Source organism: Taeniopygia guttata, chromosome Z, assembly GCF_048771995.1.
Source record: "Taeniopygia guttata chromosome Z, bTaeGut7.mat, whole genome shotgun sequence".
Lineage (NCBI taxonomy): Eukaryota > Metazoa > Chordata > Aves > Passeriformes > Estrildidae > Taeniopygia > Taeniopygia guttata.
Window position 1 is genome coordinate 54957425 of NC_133063.1, and position 21167 is coordinate 54978591.

The following is a 21167-nucleotide window of genomic DNA, read 5'->3' on the forward strand; positions in this document are numbered from 1 at the left end:
CATAGGGTTCCTTTAAGGATGCTTTGCCAAGGACCAAAGAACAACAGTTTCTAATTTTGTGACAACAGTTCCCCCCCCATTTTCTCCTCCCCTGGGGCCGAGGTCTCGAGAAAAGAGATCTTCCTCATCCCTGAAGACAGAGGGCACCACCACACCCTCCTCAACTTTTCCCTCTTCACTCCTGTGCATGACACCACTCACTGAAGCTGACCACTCTCCTGGCTCAGGTCATTGCATCTCCCTACAAATGCAGTCTCTGTTGCAGGAGAAATTGGTTCAGTCTATGGCTATACAAGGCAAGTCCAGCCAAAAGCCACTCCTTCATCTCCTCCCACCTAGGATTTCTTCTGACATCTCATGTCCCAGGCTGTCTCTCTTCTCTTTCAGATCAAGGAGGATTAATGTTTCACAAAGCTTTCATTGTCCAATAAGGGGTTAAAAGTCTGGGGCTCCCACATGATATCAAATTTCCAGGTGTTTTAGCACAGGCTCTCTGTCTCTTTCTCCCTCTGGGACCCGGAGGGGAGGGCGGTGGCGGGGTGGGGAATGAAGACATCTCAGTTTTTCTCCACCCTTGCATCCGCAAGGGTGGGATGGGTTCCAGTCCCTTCACACCCTGGGCCTACCTCCTAGGCTGCATGGTTCCTCCCCCCACCCCCAACACCCAAGGTCTGAACTCTTCACTGACCTGAACAAATGGGGGAATTCCCCTGGGGTTCTCGCTTTTAATTCTCAGAGGCGTGCCCAGTGCCTTCAGTGGTTACACCAGGTGTCAATATTCAAATCAGACCGCTGATTGGTTTGACCCCAGCTTCCTGAGAAAACTCACTTCCTTGTCAAGCCAGGACATCTTTGTGGTGTGATCAGTTCATTGAAGTATTCTGCTATTCTGGTTCAAGAATGAAAGGCTTTCTTCTAAAGCTGATTACTGTTGAAAAATGCGTTTTGGTAAAAATGAAAAATGATGGTTTTTTATGTGCAAAGTAATAAAAACTGTCCATTTTCAAATTGTGTTGACAGACATAAATACAAATGTGAAAAATGCAAACTATCAATGCTTTCTTAAATTAATGTTTTCTTGAATTATCCTGCATCCATATATGACTATTGGAAAGAGTTTGTGTGAGATTCAAATATGTAAATTTTAACTACCTTTTACTGTTATGGTCTTTTTATCTTCTGTGCTGTTTTCCAGAACTAGTTCAAGGTTATTAAGGTCACATTCAAGGGCTCTGTATCATCAGACTTTGGTAATGAGGGAACTGTATATACAGTTGCTGATCAGTGTTCTAAAGCTCGTCTGTGTACAGTTATTCTGAGATGTCTGTTAAAGGTTTGCCTTTCAGTTACTTAGTAACTGAAGAGTGCTTATGTATTTAAAGGGAATAAATATTAGATATTGGCCAGGAATGAGAATGTTACCATTAGTTAGTATAAATACAGTGTATTTGGAAATAGAACGTTATTTATATGAGTTCAGTAATTACTTCAAATGTCCACTGTCCAGAACATATGATTGTGTCTTGGCTGAAAAGCCAGTGTTTCAAGGCAGGTGAAGCAGTAATGTCTCACACAAGACAGTAGGGATATCAGAGAAGTGAGAGAAGCAGCACTGCTTGGGCAAGAGAATATAAAGATTGATTGAAAAGCTCTTGAGAGGAAGGAATGAACCCTTGACACATGAGCTTGTAGAAACAGGATAACAGAATTTCAAATTGGTTTTCATGCACTTCACATTGTCAAAAATATCACTGCCGTGGACACAGAAATCTGCAATTGTTTTTATTTTACATGTCTTTTATAGGTTGCACTTCCCGCAAATGAAGAATTCACAGGTCTGAAGCCAAGAACTGGAAAAGCTGCAAAAGTATGTGGCAGATTCCATTATTTTTGTTTTTACATGCTTTACATAGTAAGTGAGAGTAGAGGGGAAAATTATGTACTTCGTCAATAAGGTTTGTAAAAGATGGTCTGTCATAAATAAAATCGATGGTTTTGTATTTAAAATTTGGTAGAAAAATTATGTGGTTTAATGAGGTGGATAGGCTGTTATGATGTCTATCCTTTATGTAACATCAGGCAGGGCTGGCATTCTAGTTCTCTTCTTAAGCTGGTAAATGAGCAAAAATTCAGTCATCAGGGCAAGATTTTCATTTGCTATGGCAACAAGGCACAGGCAAAAATCTCAGGTATGATATGAGATAAAAATACTTAAATACAAAGTCATTGCATAATAGTGGGTTAAGATCAGCAGAAATTACAAGTCTCTGCAAGATTTAATTTCTGCCTCTAATTTGCATAGTAGGTCAGTCAGAAGAGTGGATAAATGTAAGTCTGTTTTCAATTTCTGTAATGTTTTGGTTTTTTCCTTCTAGGAATATCCATTTATTCTTGATGCCTTCCAGAGGGAAGCTATTCTTTGTGTAGATAATAACCAGTCTGTGTTGGTGTCAGCTCATACATCAGCTGGTAAAACTGTTTGTGCTGAGTAAGTACTTTTCTAACAGGCTCTAATGAAAGAACAGTGTAATGTCCCTTCTGTCACTTTCTTGAACCATCAGTAGCTGTTGCATCCCAATTTCTTGGTAGAACATTCAGTCCATCAGTGTTAGCATTGAATTGGCTGCTCTTGAATATAAAAGTTACATCTTTTTTCATTTAGCAATGAAAAGCTTAATTTGTGTTTAAGCTTAGCTTTTATTTTTAAACTATCAAGGTATTACTGTATAGATTGAAATGGAAGTTACTTCAATACAGATTTCTGTAATTCTTGAAAAAAGACTTTTCTAGCCCCTGGCTAGAAGAAGTAAGGATTTTTTTTCTGTGGCTTTTTGCTTTGTTAGAAGCAGTGGTTTGATATAGTCAGCAACTTCTCTGTCAGGGTTTGGTTCATACCTGAAATAAGTGAAATGTACATGGGGATATATTAGAGCATGGGTTCAAATAAAAATAATTTTGTTGTGACACAGTTACAGTTTTTTAATTAGACTACATGTACTCTTTCTTTTCCATAGAAATCAGTTGACTTGGTGTTTAAAGATTTTTCACTCTGCAGAGATGCATATGTAGTTGCCCTGAACTTAATAATCTGGATAGGAAATGCTAGATGTATTAGAGCATGGATTCAAATGCTGTGTATCAGTCTCTTGGTGTTCTGAATTGCACAGTTTATTTTGTTCTTAAGTGAAGTAATATGCTCTGTCTTCCTGACAGCTGTTAGTATGGATATTGTTTGAATACAGGTATGCAATTGCCCTGGCTTTGAGGGAAAAGCAGCGCGTGATATTTACAAGTCCAATTAAAGCTTTGAGTAATCAGAAGTACCGTGAGATGTATGAAGAATTTCAGGATGTTGGTTTGATGACTGGGGATGTCACCATTAATCCTAGAGCGTCTTGTTTGGTAATGACAACTGAGGTAAGACAGGCATTAATTCTTGATCGGTGTTTTCTTCTACCCTTTTTGATTGGGGAGGTCTAATTTTAAGATACTAAAGTGTCCTAGTTAGGATTGAAAATGTTCTAAAATTCATTATGAATCATGCGAATGTTTTAACTTTTGGTTATTTAAAAAGTTAGGTAAATCTCTATGAATTTATGCTTTTCAACTCTTAAGCCGGGAACTTCAGATTTTAATGTGGAGAAAGTCAGAATTTAATTTCCTGAGTGCTCAAGACACTTGAGTATTCCGTAGATGTGAAATGCTGAAAGTCAGATTTCCTAAATCCTGTGGTAAGTATTTTGTTCTAGAAAGGCAAAATAGGAAGAGTGAAATCATGGAAGGACAGCTGAGTTGTTCACAGTAGGTGCTAGAAAAGTCATACTTGGCTTTTCACCTTTAGTAACTAAGTATTGCTTACAGAGCTTTGTCATATTTCTGTTATAGAAATGCAGCTATGAGTTGAAATTTTGCTCTTTTTGCCTTTACCTCAAAGGAGCAGGCTTAATTTTAGTAGGGAATATTAAAGAGGTGGAATGATTCGATTTCTGACAAAAGATTTCCTCTTAATCACAGAGAAATTATCTATTAGGATGAGGTAAAAAGAGGTCTTGCAGAAGTAGATCTGTAAAGATGTAACAGTTACCTGACAGTGGAAGCTTGGAGAAATGCAGTGTCTCATTCTTTTATGTTCCTTTCAGAGAAACAAGTTTTTCTCAGGTAGTGAGATTGTTAGATTGGAGTGAACTTGGAAAGCATCTCAAAACCTATCTTTAAATGCTTTTTTGCTTTTTGCAAAATATGATTTCATATATTCATGTAAAAGTGAATCCAAAATTCTGTCAGTTTCTTACTGATGTCTGTGTAGTATGAATGTTGTTACTTCATGTGAAGGGATTCAACTTTTATTTCCTTTTCTAGATCTTGAGAAGTATGCTTTACAGAGGTTCTGAGGTTATGCGTGAAGTTGCATGGGTTATTTTTGATGAAATTCACTACATGAGGGATACAGGTATCCTATATATACTGTTCGTCTTTTCAAATCTCTGTATTGTTTCCCCAAGAACAATTTCTTTTTCTTTTGAAGAATGAAGTCTAATTTTATCTTGTAAAATCTGTCATCTTTTTGTACAAATAATTCACAATTTGTTTCCATCTGAATTATTATCTATATAATTATATGTTGCAGTTTAATTATATAATTATATGTTGCAGTTTGTATTTTCTTCACCAAAGCAGAAATGACTTTGATGCATTTGATAAACCCCACTTGTGTAGAGAAAATTTGTTTTATTTTTTGTCTTACTTTGTTTTTAAGCATGCTGTTCTTTGCCTTCAGGAATGATAAAAATACTTTGTTCACATAAATTTCGCGTCTGCTTTTCCATTTTCAGAACGTGGCGTGGTTTGGGAAGAGACTATTATTTTGCTTCCTGATAATGTACATTATGTGTTCCTTTCTGCAACTATTCCAAATGCCCGTCAGTTTGCTGAATGGATCTGCCATCTTCACAAACAGGTAATATTTCCAATATGCTGTACCTCTGTGCTTTTTGTCTTGTGACATAATACTGTCTGTTTGGTTGATAACTGGGCCTCCGAGTATCTTTTTAGTCATTTTATTGCTTATATGTGATAGTATAGGTCACTCCTGGCTTCTCTAGCTGTATTCCTACTTTTGCAGGTATACTGGCTGTTGCTTCTGAATGGCAACATTAGAACTGTTTCTTAATGTTTATTTTCACAATTATTTAGGCACCTGCCTGATTTCAGCAAACATTATGAATTATGAAATACGGTGAACATACAGTGATTTTCTGAGGGCTGATAGACAAGAGTTTATTAGGTGAATTTGGCTGAGGATATCTGTAAAATGCCATGTAGAAATTGAAAGCAAATCTTACATCCATGGGAAATACTATATATGCTTGCAAGCAAGTGAGAGAAGTGTTATTTAAGAAATCTGTCCTGTCCTGTAGCCTTTAGGTTTTAAATTCTATTCTGTTTTTTTCTATAGCAAAGACTTTGTGAATTAGAACTGGGGAATTTATCAACAAGAGATTAGTCCAAGTTTAAAAATATTCTGGAGATTGATTCTTATGTTGTTTGTGATGCAGGGAGTATAATATTAAAAAATGTCTATTTTTAATATAAAATGTCTATTTTTGCCCACAAAACCTTGACTTCGTGTTGCAGACATGTGTTACAGATTGTGGGTTTTTAAAATGTAGATTTATGTAATATTTAATGTTTTAATGGAAGTGGTTGGTTTTTTCCCTAAATAAGCTTTCTTAATGCATCAAAACCTTAAGTGCTCATGAAAGTCTACTGTGAGTCTTTTTTAGGTGTTTCAATAATGCTTCAGGCTTTTTCTACAAAGTACAAATGAACAGGGTTTCCTTTGATTTTTAGAAGATGTTAATATTTCAAGTCTGTCTACTAATGCTGAAAGAAATACTGGCTATCTTTACTTTTTGTGTTTATGAGAAAGAATTTTTGTAGCAAATTTGTGTTCTGAAACATTTGCATTATCTTAAGCAATGTCATTAGCACAAAATTCATAGTCAAGAAAGAAAATTTGTTGTCTTAGTTTCTGAAAGCCTTACTTTCTGGTTTTTAGAAGGTTGTGTTTTAATAGTAATGTATTGGATTTTCCATTATGCAAGTGATACTACAATGCAATTATGAAATATACATGTGAATTCTTTCTTTATAGCCTTGCCATGTGGTTTACACTGACTATCGACCCACTCCACTGCAGCACTATATATTTCCAGCAGGAGGAGATGGACTCCATCTGGTTGTTGATGAAAATGTAAGGAATGCTCAGTTTGCCTGAAAGTTTGTTTTCTTCACATAACAGTCAAAAGCTTGAGCTCTTGCAAAATTTGGATAGGCTGTATAAAGGATGTTTTTGTTAAAATTAAGTACAACTGAGTAATGGTGATCTCTGAATTGCTTTTAGATTTTGGAGTCTTACACAATAAATTGGTTTTATTATCCGATGTCATGCAATGGGCTGAGTAATACTTCCCTGAAATATCTTAAGTGCCCACAGCCTTGTTTGTTTTCTAAAATGCATGCTGCTTTCTGTAAATCTGCAAAGTAGTTGAAGTTTCTTGTACTGTTTCTCGCTCTAAAGAAAACATAGTGGCACATAAATTTGACTTTAGTCAAGGGACAAAATATCTTTGTTTCTTCAGGTGTTTTTGAACTAAAAACTTCATTAACATTAGCTCACTCATTAGTTACTAATGCCATTAACAGTAGTGCTGCACTTGGAAGATATGCCTTCATTGGGCAGTGTGGTTTTGTGTGGACATTCCTAAAAGTCAGTTTTAGTACTGTGTCATTCAGCAGCTGTGGCATGGCAGGTAGAGTGCTGGATAGAAGAATGAGCAGTAACTTCAGAGACACACCAGTGCAGTTTTGAGCTGTGACAATGACCTAGTAAACTCTTTTGATAGTTTATGCATTGTTTTTTACCTGTGTATGTGTATATGTGGGTAATGGTACTGGCTGTGCAAAGCACTAAGTATTTTTAAGTGGGCTATTTTCAAAGTAAGTAACTATTTATAAAGTCTGTCTTTTATATCTAGGGAGATTTCAGAGAAGATAATTTTAATACAGCAATGCAAGTGCTTAGAGATGCTGGAGACTTAGCAAAAGGGAACCAGAAAGGCAGGAAAGGAGGAACAAAAGGTGAGTTTGAACCCATTCTGAGGTAAACTTTGGTATGAATTTTTTTCAAAGTGCAATGGAAGTTGTGCTTGTGTCTCAATTACTCCTTTTTGTTGTAAAATTTAATTTAAATTAATGTAATCTTTCTGCAGGTCCTTCAAATGTTTTTAAGATTGTGAAGATGATCATGGAAAGGAATTTCCAACCGGTGATTATTTTCAGCTTCAGTAAGAAAGACTGTGAAGCTTACGCACTTCAGATGACAAAGTTAGATTTCAATACAGGTAAAGATAAATTAAATTTACAGATTCATTTTCATGTGAAGTACTACTTTTTCTGTTGAACATTTTGTGTAAAACCAAAAGGAAAATAAATACTGCTTTTTAAATGTACTGTGCTGGTACCTCAAGCTGTATTCAGTAGAAAGGTATTGGTGCACAGAGTACTTGGTCATCACAGTGTTGAACTGTTCATTGACTTTAAACTATTTCTTGCTCCAGTGTGCTGTTTATTGTACTAATAACACAAAAATTCCTAGAAAATTCTGTCTATAATAGGAGAAGGCTGATCATAAAAAAGTATTTCACAAAATTTTCATGTTACTTTCATTAGAAAAATAATATACTCACAAGGTCCAAACAACTGTATAACAAACCACTGGACTGGTATTTCTTGACAATACAATCCAGTTTTCTTTATTTCCTTCTTCCCCTTGCTTCTCAAAGTAAAAACCAAAAGCTAAAACAAAGATTTTTTTCATCTTGGCTAAGACCAAGTTTTGCAAATAAATTTAAACACATCTTGGAAATCTGAAGAGCTTTAACAAAAATAAGGAATTTGTTGTAAATCAATGTATTGTTTCATGTTTTTTGAGTTATTCAAGGTTCTTGCCTGCTTATTTGCTCCAGTCTTTGCACATTTTGGTTTGGTGTGGCAGAATAATGCAGGTGTTTCTGTCAGAAAATTTAAAGATATGTGTAAATGCAGAGGTGCATTTTCACATTTTCTTCAGAAGCACACCTTTGAAAGTATATTCTTGATATTCGTACTACTTAGTGGTAAGGGTTTAAGAGTTAACAGGAAAGAGCCTCTATAGCCATGCAGACAGGGACTAGTAGGTAGAAGAGGAGCAGGGAAGGTTTAAGAAATAGACAGGGAGCACATAAGACTGATAAATCCCAAGCTTGCAAGTGGCTGATGCTTGGACTGTTCTGAAAAGTTTGTTTTAGTTTTCTTTTCCTTTTTTCTGATCGTCTGCTTCTGGTTACCATCTGGTTCCTCTAGGCTTATTGAATCTTGATTGCCTGACCATGTGTGGGTGGTTTTGTATAGACTTCACAGTATTCCACTCATTTTTTCTTGTACACTTTTGTAAATGTTAGAATGTGGTGCTACTTTATTTACATCTGGTATTAACCTTATTTATTTTGTAATAACTAAAAAATTGCCTTCTTAGATGAAGAAAAAAAAATGGTTGAAGAAGTCTTCAATAATGCAATTGATTGTCTCTCAGATGAAGACAAAAAGCTTCCTCAGGTGAGTGGAGATTGAAAGGGGTTCTTTTGAATAGAGTTGAATTGCTGCTTTCCTGTTTTCTGAAACTTCTGAAGTTGTGGGTGTTTGTAGGGGTACAGAAATTATAAAAGTGGATAATCTCATTCGTCTCCCCAGATTTTAGTATCTCCTGCATTGCTTTTTGTCATTATGAAAGAGGTGATAAGGATTCCTTCCAGTTGCAATACCAGCAGATAATATATATCAGAATTAACAGTGGAGTTCCTACCCCTCATGAGAGTTTATAAAGAGGTAGATCTGGGTTTAAAAAGTCTGGCAATAGTTCAAGTGGGAGTGCAGTATGCACTTACCAGTTATTGATTGCTGAGGCTTTCAAAAAGTTGCATTGCATTCATGCATCTGCAGTCTTAATTTATTGTATAATGCCTAAGCATAGATGTTTTCCCATTTTTACAGTGGAAAAATACAAGCTTCTAAGCAGGATATTATGGGATTGAATGGGTAGTTTTAAATAGGGGAATAGTGAATTACATGAACACTAAAAGCAGTGTTGAGGGTTTCCGTACAACTTTTAGTAACAAATCTTAAAATTTGTTTGCTGGTCTTTTGTATGTTTCTTCCCAGGTTGAACATGTGCTTCCCCTTCTGAAGCGAGGAATTGGTATTCATCATGGTGGTTTGCTTCCTATCTTGAAAGAAACCATAGAAATCCTTTTCTCAGAGGGCCTAATAAAGGTGATTTTCAAGTCCATCTGCAGTTTATTGTGAATATGTGGCTGGTAATCCTGAAAATCCAAGTATGCCTTAGCTCAGGGTGAATGCTAGTATTACAGTGGAGATCTACACTGCAGCTGTAGTTTTAAGTGTTCCAGCTTTTATTTACTTAAAGTATTTGAACTCTCAGTGTCTAATTTAAATATTTTCTTCAACTATTTTATGTTACATCTTTCTCCTGTAAATTACTTTGGACATTTACCAAGCTGATTGTTGGTTGTACTAAGGACAAATACTCAAAAAAAAAAAATGTAAAGGTGAAAGTTGTTGTGGTTTTTTTAGGTAGTTGACTCCTGCTTTCTTCCTGCGAACTTGAATATTGAAAAGAATTACTATTATTGATTAATATAATTTGCACTCCATTATGTTTTCTTTGGAGTTTTTCACATGGACACATCTATTTAGTTTTTTTGCTTTCCAGGAGAAATAAGGAAGGGCAAAAAGATGGTTTTGGTCCAGTTTTTAAGTATTGAATATGCCTGTGTTCCCTTTATTGACTGCACAGGTATAGTAAAATCCAGAGTGATTTTGTCTAGCAATCTCTTGACTATTTTTGTGTTTAATCGAGATCCTCTTTTTTTTTGCTTGCTTAACTTCAGTCTGTTTATTTAGGCCTTATTTGCAACAGAGACGTTTGCTATGGGAATTAATATGCCAGCCAGGACTGTGCTGTTTACAAGTGCCAGTAAATTTGATGGAAAAGATTTCCGATGGGTAAGTGATAGAGAGGTTCTGTAAAATAATTGAATTATTTAAACCTTATTAAATTTATTCTTAATGTGTTCACCTCAGTGTAGTAGAAAGTACTTTTTCTTTCAAAAATATGTGTCTCATCCATTTATAGTTAATACACGGATTTCTGAAGACAAGGTTCTTCAGATTGTCCATGAGATCGTTTAATAGATACATCAAAAGGGAACCAAATACAGGTTAGCAGCAGACATTTGATTAGACTAGGACTTCTGCACAGCTTTTCCAAAATTGATATCCAGATATTTTATTCTGTATCAGAGAACTCTGAAGAATAAATGGATTTCATATCCTCTCATAATGATCACTAATTTTGACAGACCAAAGAAAACAGTTAATTGACCTTGGAAGAGTCTTATTTTCTTACAGCAGGATTTTTTCATAATTTTAAAATTTTAGACACTAAAACTAGGTATGTGGTTTACTTAAAATAAACATGAGGCCTTGCAAGTCATCACAGCAAAACTTTATAAGAGCCAAGGCTCGTCCTTCAAAGGTGGGAAAATTGTTGCGAACAGGACAAGTGACTTGACCTATGCAAATTATGAAGTAAACATTTTTTCAAACTTAGTTTGAACTGTTCAGTATAACTGTTCATTTTGATTGTGTCTGTAAGATACATATAAGAATGCATTTGCTTTGAGATAGAAGAAATGTGGAACTTCTGAAATTATTTAGCACAGTTTGCTTTAAGTAGTTTTTAAAATCTGACCTAAAGTGAAACTTGGGGAGTTGTCTAGAATGCAGTTCCACAGATGACAAAACCCTTGGTTTATAACTTGCTGAGACATAGATAACCAGTTGTAGCTGCCTCGTGTCCATGTCCCAGTTTTTTGAAAACTCTTCCATTTCACAGTTAGGAAGTATAAAAATACTCCTTTTGCAAGTATTATCAGCATATTAATACTACTCTTGAATAATCTGAATGAAATGATGCATTATTTGAAGATGACTGAGATGCATTATCAGGTATATTGAAGATCTTTTGTATCTTCAGCATGGTCAGCAACCTTCCATTATAAAAGACATTAGTAAAATGGGTTTTGTGCTTATTAAATTGATGCCCCATGATACAGAGCTGTAAGAGCATTAATTAGCTTTTACTGCCAATTTACGTTGTTCATTGCCATGGATTTATATTGTTGTTTCATGGTAAGTATGACTAATAAAGTCAATCTGTGATAACTCTTTGATAACTTTGATAACTCTTCTTTGCTAATTTTTGTACATCATATCACTTACTGTGCAATTGTAATTAGCACAGTATGAGTTCCTACTATTTTCTTGATGTTTGTTAATTTCTTTTTCTCATTTTATTGTAGATATCCTCAGGTGAATACATTCAAATGTCAGGTCGCGCAGGACGCCGAGGTATGGATGATAGAGGAATAGTAATTCTCATGGTGGATGAAAAAATGAGTCCAACAATTGGCAAGCAGCTTTTGAAGGTAGGAGAGACATTATTTTGTTTCATTTCTCCTGGAAGGTTATGTTCACTTGAGTAATGTTATGTGGAAAATTATTCACCTTAGACAAGAAGATCATGCAGGTAGAAGATGATAACTCCTGAAAGTAGCTTTTAGTGAATTCTCATAGGAGTTTCTATTGTGAAACAAAGTCATAAGACTAGTATCACCCTTATTTGTACAAAAATAGTATCATCCTTCTTTGAATAAAAGGGCTATCAGACAGGACAAGTAGAACTCTGTGCTGTTTTTCTAGTGATAGCACTACTACTGTAGTATTCTGTTTCTTGCTGACTGACATCAGTTTAAGCGTTGTGAACTAGGAAGAGGTTTCAGCTTTCACAAGAGTTAGTAAATTATTGCTTCTGTGATTAAATAGAACTTCGTTAATGGACTATCAGTGTGATAGACAAAATGAACAAGGTCATGCAAAAATGAAGTACATAGAATAAGGAGGAGTGAAGTGGCTGTCGGTGTGTGAAAATCAGCTATGGAGAAATTGAGTTCTTGTAGGAAATAGAGAAGTTTGGAAATTAAGAGGTTGAAAAAATGATTCATGGTTGAGATGGGCATTAAATTACAGGACTTATCCTAACTGTAATGGGAGTTGTTACAGATTATTACACTAATACCCTCTTTCTTTATAATCTTAATATGAAATACTGTACTCATTACACTTCTATTTAAATTCCACAAAGAAGTATCTGTCATGTGAGTTGCCTGTCTTAGGCTGCTTACATTAATTGCGCAGACACGCTAAAATTGAAAACTTGGGCAGTTGCACTGCACTCCATTTAGGAGCTTGTAGCTTTGGTGCAAGTAGCAGGTCATTTGTGTTAAAACAGCATTTACAGTTTTACTAGACTTAGTATAAATTGTGGGAATCATCTCAAGTCAGCATCAAGTTATGGTAACAAAAGGCATGTAGTTGTTGCAAAAAAAAAAAGAGATGCCAGTTTGGTTTTTTTCAGGCAAATTAAGAACAAGGGGAAAAGTACCTATGTGGCTGCTGTTAATTATGTAAATGAGGATTCTTTGTTGTGTGTCTTGATCTGTCAGTGCTACCTGTTAATCCATATTATAGTATATCTGAAAATATGTACATTACATGTACCTTTTATACATCAAGAAGGTAGTATTTAAGTCCTTTAAGTCAGAATTTTCATGAATGCTGCATATTATGGCTAACTACCCAGAAATCAGTAAAATGTATTTCAGAAATATTCACGGCATGGTAGCATTAGGTTTTGTGCTAATTACTTAGTCTTGATTTGATTTGTGTTTTGTCATTGGAATGTACATATATTTATTTCTCCACATGCACATTTATTTAATTCATTTTTGACACTATTTCACCTATGAGCAAAGATTGACTTTCAGAATTTTCTAATAAAGATCTGAAGTGTCTAAAATGAAGATACTGATGTTTCTGTAGCTTCTGTAACTATTTAGCCAATTGCTATAAAGGCAATTCATCTTTTTATTAAAGGATCAGCACAGCACAAAAAAAAAAAACCCTTCTTATTTTCATTCTTAAATACAAAGCATCTAGATGAAATTCCATGTCAAACAGGCCAACAAAATCAATGCAGACTAAAAATGACATAATATTTATAGAATATACGTAATATTTATAGAATATACAGAATATTTACAATTCATAGTCATCATTAAGTATGTCCCAGAGTTTCCTTTTACTGTTGGTATTTGTTTGTGGTAAGATGGTGGTCATGCCTAGTGGTACTATTCTGCTTTCAGGACAAGCTAGATTTATAGGAAAAACTCCAGAAGAAATAAATTAGCCTTCTTGAGAATGACAGAACATTTACATAGAACATTTTTGTCATAGCTCTTCAACCCTAATGGTGGGGTGTCTGATCCAAGCCATTTCCTGAGCACTAGAGCAAAATATCTAGGAATGCTGTTGTCAGCTGCCTCCTGCAGAGGTCGGTGAAGTGAGAGCTTTGCGCAGATTGGTGCCAGCAGCATTGCTGCAGCTGTGCTGATTGGCTGTGCAACATTGTGTACAGTACTCCAGACTAACATTCAGCATTTCCTTCTGAGATGGAGTTCCTACAAGGGACCTTTGTAAATATTTCTTAAACTCGGTAATGTGCATTTGTCTTCTGCAGTGTAACTAGGTTTCTTTGTTTATCGTTAGCATATACTTGACCACTGAATAGTTAGTAAACTGGTGACTTGCATGAATCTGTAAACTCAAATGCTTACAAGACTATTGGGGCAGCTTTCTGAAGATGGTAAATTGTAATTGTGCATCTGTGTGATACTAAGAAGTATTTGATTGGAGTTTTTTTTGTTTCCTTTCTTAAAATCTATTTGTCCTTGCTTAAAAGCTGTTTAGGTAGGAAGTTACTATGTTGCTTTAGGTAGGAAGTGTAGAGCTTTTTCTTGATGCTAGATAGCCTTTGAAACAAGTGTAGCATCTCTCCAGCTGGAACTTGGACATGCTACAAGGATGCATTCCTACAGAGAGAGTTCAGTTACTCAACAGTGGTAGTTTGTTGTGTCTCTAAAAGACAAAAATCTTGAACGTAAGATCTAACATAACCTCTAATTATGTTACTGGAATGGATGATTGTACTCTGAAAATGTGGTATGTAAGTAGGTTTTTGAACTTTGAATTTGAGCCTATCAGTGCATTGCATCTACTTACTCTATCACAGGAGGAGACGGACTGAAAAATTCAAAGAAAACTTAGAATCATCAAGGTTGCAAGAGACCTTTAAGATCACCAAGTCCAACTGTTAAGCCAGCATTTACCAGTGCAAGCCCTGAACCATATTACCCTGTGCCAGATCCAGATACCTCTAAAACACCTCCATCTCCCTGGGCAACTTGTTCCAGTGCCTGACCACCCTAACAGTGAAAAAATTGTTTCTAATATCTAATCTGAAAGTCCCCTGTCTCAGTTTAAGGCCATTTCCTCTTGTCCTCTCACTGCAGGGATATTGAGGATACTGGACCCCACCTTACTAACAGCCTTGTTTCAGGCAGTTGTAGAGGGCAGTGAGGATTGCCATGATCCTCCACTTCCCAAGGATAAACACCTTCAACTCCCTCAGGTGTTTCTCGTAAGACATGATCTCTAGGTGCTGCATTGAGAGCCTTGTTGTCCCTCTCTGGACATGGTCCAGCCCTTCAAAGTCCTTTTTTGAGGTGAGGGGTCCAGAACTGAACACAGGACTCTGACATGTGACCTCATCAATGCCAATCCTTTCCCCAGCCCTGCTGTACACTATTTTGGATACAGGAATGCATTTGTCTGCCAAGGGAAAAAAAAATACTTTAATTTGCTTTCTTGCCTTTTTTCTATGGAACATAAAGTGCCCCAATGCCAAGCTGTAGGAGATACTCCACTAGCTACATCTAGTTCCTTGGCAGGGCCTTCATTTTATAGAGCTGGCTGTACTGGCCTTATTTGGCCTGTATGTTGCTGTATTAGAAGTCTCGTTGCATTTTATTTTAATTCTTAAATTGTTTTATTGTACCAGGCAAGTGAGCTCAACAGCAATTCAGACAGTTCAATAGTTTTCTCTACAAACATCAGCTTAGCATGCCATATGAATCATGCTATGGTACTTTGGTTTGACTCAGAAGTTACTTCTAGGGAGGAAAAAATGCCTCAGGGGTTGAGGAATATACCAAACCTTACATCAGGAGAGAAATACTTCACCTCGAGGTAGGCACAAATACTTGTTGGAAAAGACATTGAAAAATCTAAAGTAATAGATTGTCACTATAGATAGTGGCTTGAGGACAGTAAATATTCTTCTAAAGTTGTGACATAGATGAGAATCACAATGAAACATGTATTTTGGATACTTTTAAAAATATATTTAGATAAAAATAATTTTAATGTGAAGTAATTGTTTTTACTGTAAACTGCCAGCCTTTTTTTATCCGTATGAAGCATTCATTGCAGGAATTTTCCAGGCTTTGATACAGAAAGGTGCTTAACTTCTAACCTTAATTTAAAATCAGGTTGAAGTCAACAAGACTCTAGCATGAAATCACAGAGATCAGGGAAATGGATAATCAAATACCTTTGTAAAGAGGATCACAGTTTTGCATAATTATGCAAGCCAGCAGATGGAAGAGAACAGCAAATATCTGTTCTTTCTGATGTTTGCAACCAAAATGTATGAAAATGGGGTGCACCAAATGGTGTGTAAAATGGTTTGCCATTCTTGAACTTCACCTCAAGATTTTCAAGAGTCTGTAGCATTAAACTAATAGGTTTTATTGATTAATTGTGGTTGCTGCTTTAATACCACAAAATACTTCAAGTTTTATTAGTTCAGTTTGTGGAAAGCAGTTTTCCTTCAGATTTTTGGAAAATTTACTTTGGTAAACTCATCACTACGAATGTGAATGTATGTTGGCTAAGCTAGATTTTTTTTCTTTGCCTTTGTATTCTTAAAACAAAAAGGAGATGAACAGATCGCAAGGTACTTTTTAAAATTTAATTTGATATTAACATTTTATAGAAGTAGGTAGTCTTTTCTACGGTACGCTTTTCCGTTATGACATGCTGCACATTTACTGAAATTGTAAAATGTCGTAAAATAAATACGTCACTATCCTGATACCTATAGTGGCAATTCCGTTGAGGATGGCAGCTAGTTTCTTCTTGAAGGCAGATACCATTTTTCCAAGAATAGGGAGAAGACGAGAGCTTGGGAGTTACTATCCTGAAGTGAAACTAATGATGGCTACAACAGTAGCCTACTGTGTTAGACAGGGTAAAGGGCTGAAAATTTCCATCATTTAAAACTAGCTTGAGAAGGTAGTATTTGGAAGCAAGAGAAACAGTTACATTGTTTTCCTTTTAAGTCTCTTGTTGCAACTGGAGCATTTGTTGAATCCCAGCCTGAGGTATTTTCACCAGCAAAGCCTGCTGGAGTATTTTGCCACTCACAGTGGCTTCTGTTCGTCCTGGTGTAACTGGTTTTGGGGCAAAGCAGTGAGCCAGATTGGTAATAAATTTGTGCTTAAAATAACCATTTACCATTGTCTGTTAAAAACAAACAGAAGAGTTTTTTATTGATTTTGCACTTGTGCTAATGTAGCTCAGGGTAATTTTGCTATCACTGAAGATGTATAGGGTTTTTTGGTATAGGGTTTTTTTTATATTTCTGAGACTGAATATTTGTGTGATTATTTTGTTACTGATATATGGAAAAAAGCATGTTGCTATTTCACAAGAAGTGTTTCTGTGTCTTACAGACATATCAAGCAGTCACTTTTGTTTCTATTTAATAAGGGTTTTAATAGAAATTAGTGACAGTGACTGTTACAGACATCTAAGTCTACCTATTTTCTCCTTATGATTAAAAAAAGGGAAAGATCATTTAGTTATTATCAGTTTGTCTGGTTCTTTGCTCTTTTTTGTGCAATGTTTTGTTATTTCGTTTCTGGAAACTCATTGATTCAGTTTATTTCTGGAAACATTGATAAGCAAATGGAACTGTCATTGGACCAAAATGGTGTAAATTATGGCCTATATAGTATCTAATTTCATCATTATTAAAAATACTTTATTCTTGCTTTGCAAATTAATTAATTTCAGACAGTGATTGCCATTTGATGTTCAGATGACAGGCTGGGGAGAAAGAAAGTTATGTGGAGAACTTGTTCCTGTCTCTTCATGGGAACAGATTTAAAAATGTAAATATTTTTCTCCTGCTGTAAGAGATAACAGAGGGAGTAACTCTTACCAAATGTATGTCTTGCTCAACACTACATGCCATTATGCAACAATGACAGCACTCCCATCTCTAGTCAGACAGGGCTTCCAAGTTTTAACACTAAAAATAAAAGGAAAAAATACTGTTTTTATCAATTCCATACACTAATCTTCTTCATCCCAATCTTTATATCTTTCTACTTTATGTGGGCAAGAAATGGTTATACCAGGAACGTGGAATCCCTGTTGGATTACTTGCTTGTGTTAAGAAGAGGATTCGCTCTGAAACTAATCACAGTTAAACAGGGAACAGTGTATAGCAGCTAGTTTTCAGATTCTTGTACTTTTTTTTAGCTTTTGGCTAAATTATTTCTGTATTACTATTATTTCTGTATTGTATTGTTTATGATTACATTCCTGATTTTTAATATTATCAGCTTAATCCAGTCAGGCATTCTTTTGCATACATCTAATAACCCAAATATCAGAAAACTTGAAAGTGTGCTTCTGTTAAGTTAGCTTAAAATTTTATGAGAAGTGGTTGCAAGTGCCAAGGGGATCATTGATTTCTGAGAACTTTAGTTGATATATGCAGACTGTTCTCATGTATCCAGGCAACTGTCATCCAGAGGGATGGAAAAGCTTGCAAAGTTACTCTGCTTTCTAAAAAGTATTCAGAAAAAATCTCATGCTGCAGTCCTGTTAAATTTTTGAGGTGAGGGGGACTGTCCTCTATGAAGGAGTGAGAGGCAGGATTACTTGCAGAAGAGGAGGCTGGAGAACTGGAATGGTAATTCTTCAACAAGCAGTAAGTCATGGAGGCAGTGTATGTTTGAAAGTGACTTCTTGATGCCTGTTCAAGGCAGTCTTTCTCAACAACTGTTTTTGCAGCTCTGAAAAAGTCAGGCCTTTACTTTATCTTCAGAATTGAGTGGTTGGTGGTTTTTCCTTTCTCTAATATGGAGCTTTTTGTATGGAGACAAGGATGATGCTTCCTCAGAGACAGAGAGATATTGACACAGATGATGGTGTAGCCTAGCTTGTTGAAGAGAACGTTAATGTATTTTGACAGGTCCTCTGGTAGAGGATGAACTAGGTGCTTCACAGTATTTTTAATCAGTCTGGAAGCCAGTGGCAAAATGGTTGAGCAGAAAAGGGGTTTTAAAGAGGAGATAACCATCATGGAGAAAATGTAAATTGAAACTGATTTATGTCTTATTATATCTTGGCAACAAGCAAAATCCAGCACAGTTGAACACTTTACACTGTGAAGACTCTTTGAAAGTAAGTTAGGAAGGAAAAGCCTACCTTTTCCACTTTCCTATCAGTAATATAGCTCATCTTCCTTCCCCACCTATTACTTGCTTCTCTCCACCTTATGTATCTGACAGGCGACTTTAGGTAAGCACTAATTGTCTCTCCAGTAAATTGTCCCACATTTAGGTGGGAGTGTGACATGGTTCTAGTCTTTGAAATAGTTTATAAATCTTGCAAGCACACAGTGAAGGTTTTCCCTCCAAGATGTTAGGAATGGATATAGGGTTTGTTTCATTGTGTGATCAGAGCAGTCATGCAGCAGCTTCTTGCCAGATCTCTAGTGCCTGTAGCCAGCTGGTAAGTGTATTCCGGTTTCTTTAGCTGATTCCTACTGCAATGTCCACAGCTCTACTCAGAGCTCTGAGTAGAGCTGTGGACATTGCAGTAGGAAAGAATCTGACCACTGTTAGCTGACACTGGCATAATTGCTGTGCCATTCTTTAGTAAATGCCATTCTTTAAATAGCCTTTTTTCGCTATAGAGAGGCAAACTTTTTAGGGAGTGATAACTTCTCTTTCCTAGAATAAATAATATATTTAGAAGAATGGGCAGGAGGTTAGTACATACATACTCTTTTTATCAGGTGTATTAAAAAAGCTGTGCTACATAGCTTTTGGTGTGCTACGTAGCTTTTGGTTGGTTAGCATCAGCAACAGAAGTTCTGTTGTCTTAATTTGATATATCAGATTAGAGGTATCTGTAGAAACTTGAGCGCCGCAGCTCAGTTGTTGATATTGTAATTAGTGAGACATTTCAGTTAGTAGAAGCCCATCTGTGGTGATTTCAGAACTAACAGTATTATTTTAAATACACATTTCGTGGTCTAATTTAAGAGGTACTTCTGCTCTGAGATGCATCACTGTAAATGAAAACAGATATATATTTATGATCCACTCAGAGATGTAATCTAGAATGACTGAATGAGTGGTCATGGGAAGCAAAGCATTAGAATATGTTTTATCCAAAACTTGTTTTACATGTATTTGTGCTGGTACTTTCAGAGTATAAACATATGCTGAAGGCCTTTCTGTAACAGTTGTGTTTTTTTCTGAGACAAAATAATGAGGCAGTGAGTAGGATTCTAGCATTTGTATGGTAATCTCATAAAGCTCTGTCTCACTTAAAGCAAATGTGGCTACCGTGTTCTTAAATCTTGTACATGTGAAGGACTTCTGGATTCAAACTGCCTCGTACTCTGATATCAATGCATAAATGGATGTAGGACCTGAATTACTGACAATGCCTTTAAAATTGAAAAAAAAGTGTATGCATTGTAGTATTGTGATTTTAAAGTCTAGTACACTTAGCTTGATCTAGAAGACCACTGGATTTGAATTTTAGCATTTGCATATATAAATAAATAATCTGTTAATTTTTTTAATAGCCAGTGATTTTTTAAATTAGGTATGACAAGGAAATATCTGCTAATAGAGAAGAGCAAATAAATTAGTTGCAATAAGATATAATTAGGTTTAGGTAAAGCTGATTTTTAGCTTAAAAAAGGTGCAGAGTTGCATGTTTTCTAGTGTTAGGCTTCTAAAATGTCTGATAAAATATGTGAAACTTTCACAGTCATATAGTTGCATGAAAAATATATCTTGAAACATCCTTATTTTCTTGTTACATTTTAGTTGTTATTTAAAATGTTTAATCATAACTAAATTTACTTGTAGACCTTGTTGAAATAACAATTCTGTTTAGTAATTCTCTTATATTTAATATATACATTATTTGAAGAGAATGAGAGGTACAAGACCATTGCAAACTGTTGCTCATTTTTTTTTATTATACTTTCAGATTGGATTTCACTTGCCTATTTATTCTTTGTCATTTGTTGTTTGTGGATGGTTTCAGACATCTAGTACAATTTTAAGCAGACCTTGCTATTTTTCTGTCTTTGCCTTTTTTACATATCTTGTAAGTCCAGACCTCTTTAAGTCTCTGGAATTCTCTTATTTCTCTTAGGAATTCAGAAGAGTTTCATTTTTAAAAATCCCTTAAGCACTTAATTATGTTATATTGTTGGGGGTGAATATATTGTCATAAGCATTTCAGGAATCAAGGAGGTGTGATAATACTTGTTAACAACTTCAGAGAGCTCTGAAATATTTGTGAGATCTGTCTTGGTTTTATAAAAAGCTGTTCTTCTGTATTCTATCCATCTGTCTGGTGCTTCTGTTATTCACTGCTTTAGTTGCACACAAGTTTTAATTTTCTACTTCATAATCCCTGAATTTCCCTTGTATCCTTTCTGAAGGGCTGTCAGATACCTGCTCCTTTGATGCTAGTGCAACCTGGATGAAAGGCTATGCAGTGCAGTTGGGCAGTTCTGTACTTCAGAAGTGTTGGATCTCTCTCATCTGATTTCAGAGATTTGGTGTATGTGGATGTCCTTCTGTGCTGACATTTAAGTGAGAGACAGTTTCTCAGGCTTGTGTTGAGCTCTTCTGGATCTTCTTTGGACACTGTTCAAGTGTTTTGCTTGTTCTTTGAATAACTGGTTGTTTTAGTCCATATCT

At 35.7% G+C, this 21167-nt stretch overlaps 1 protein-coding gene across 1 annotated transcript in view; it reads left to right on the forward strand.

Moving 5' to 3' along the window:
* Positions 1-21167, forward strand: part of MTREX (Mtr4 exosome RNA helicase) — a 43715-nt gene that overhangs the window by 3585 nt on the left and 18963 nt on the right. The window contains exons 4-15 of the mRNA XM_002186723.7: positions 1805-1867; positions 2376-2488; positions 3243-3417; positions 4360-4450; positions 4833-4957; positions 6155-6253; positions 7038-7140; positions 7272-7403; positions 8576-8655; positions 9259-9369; positions 10021-10122; positions 11481-11606. Of these exons, the coding sequence (XP_002186759.1) occupies positions 1805-1867; positions 2376-2488; positions 3243-3417; positions 4360-4450; positions 4833-4957; positions 6155-6253; positions 7038-7140; positions 7272-7403; positions 8576-8655; positions 9259-9369; positions 10021-10122; positions 11481-11606 (1320 nt within the window). The remainder of the gene's footprint in view (positions 1-1804; positions 1868-2375; positions 2489-3242; positions 3418-4359; positions 4451-4832; positions 4958-6154; positions 6254-7037; positions 7141-7271; positions 7404-8575; positions 8656-9258; positions 9370-10020; positions 10123-11480; positions 11607-21167) is intronic.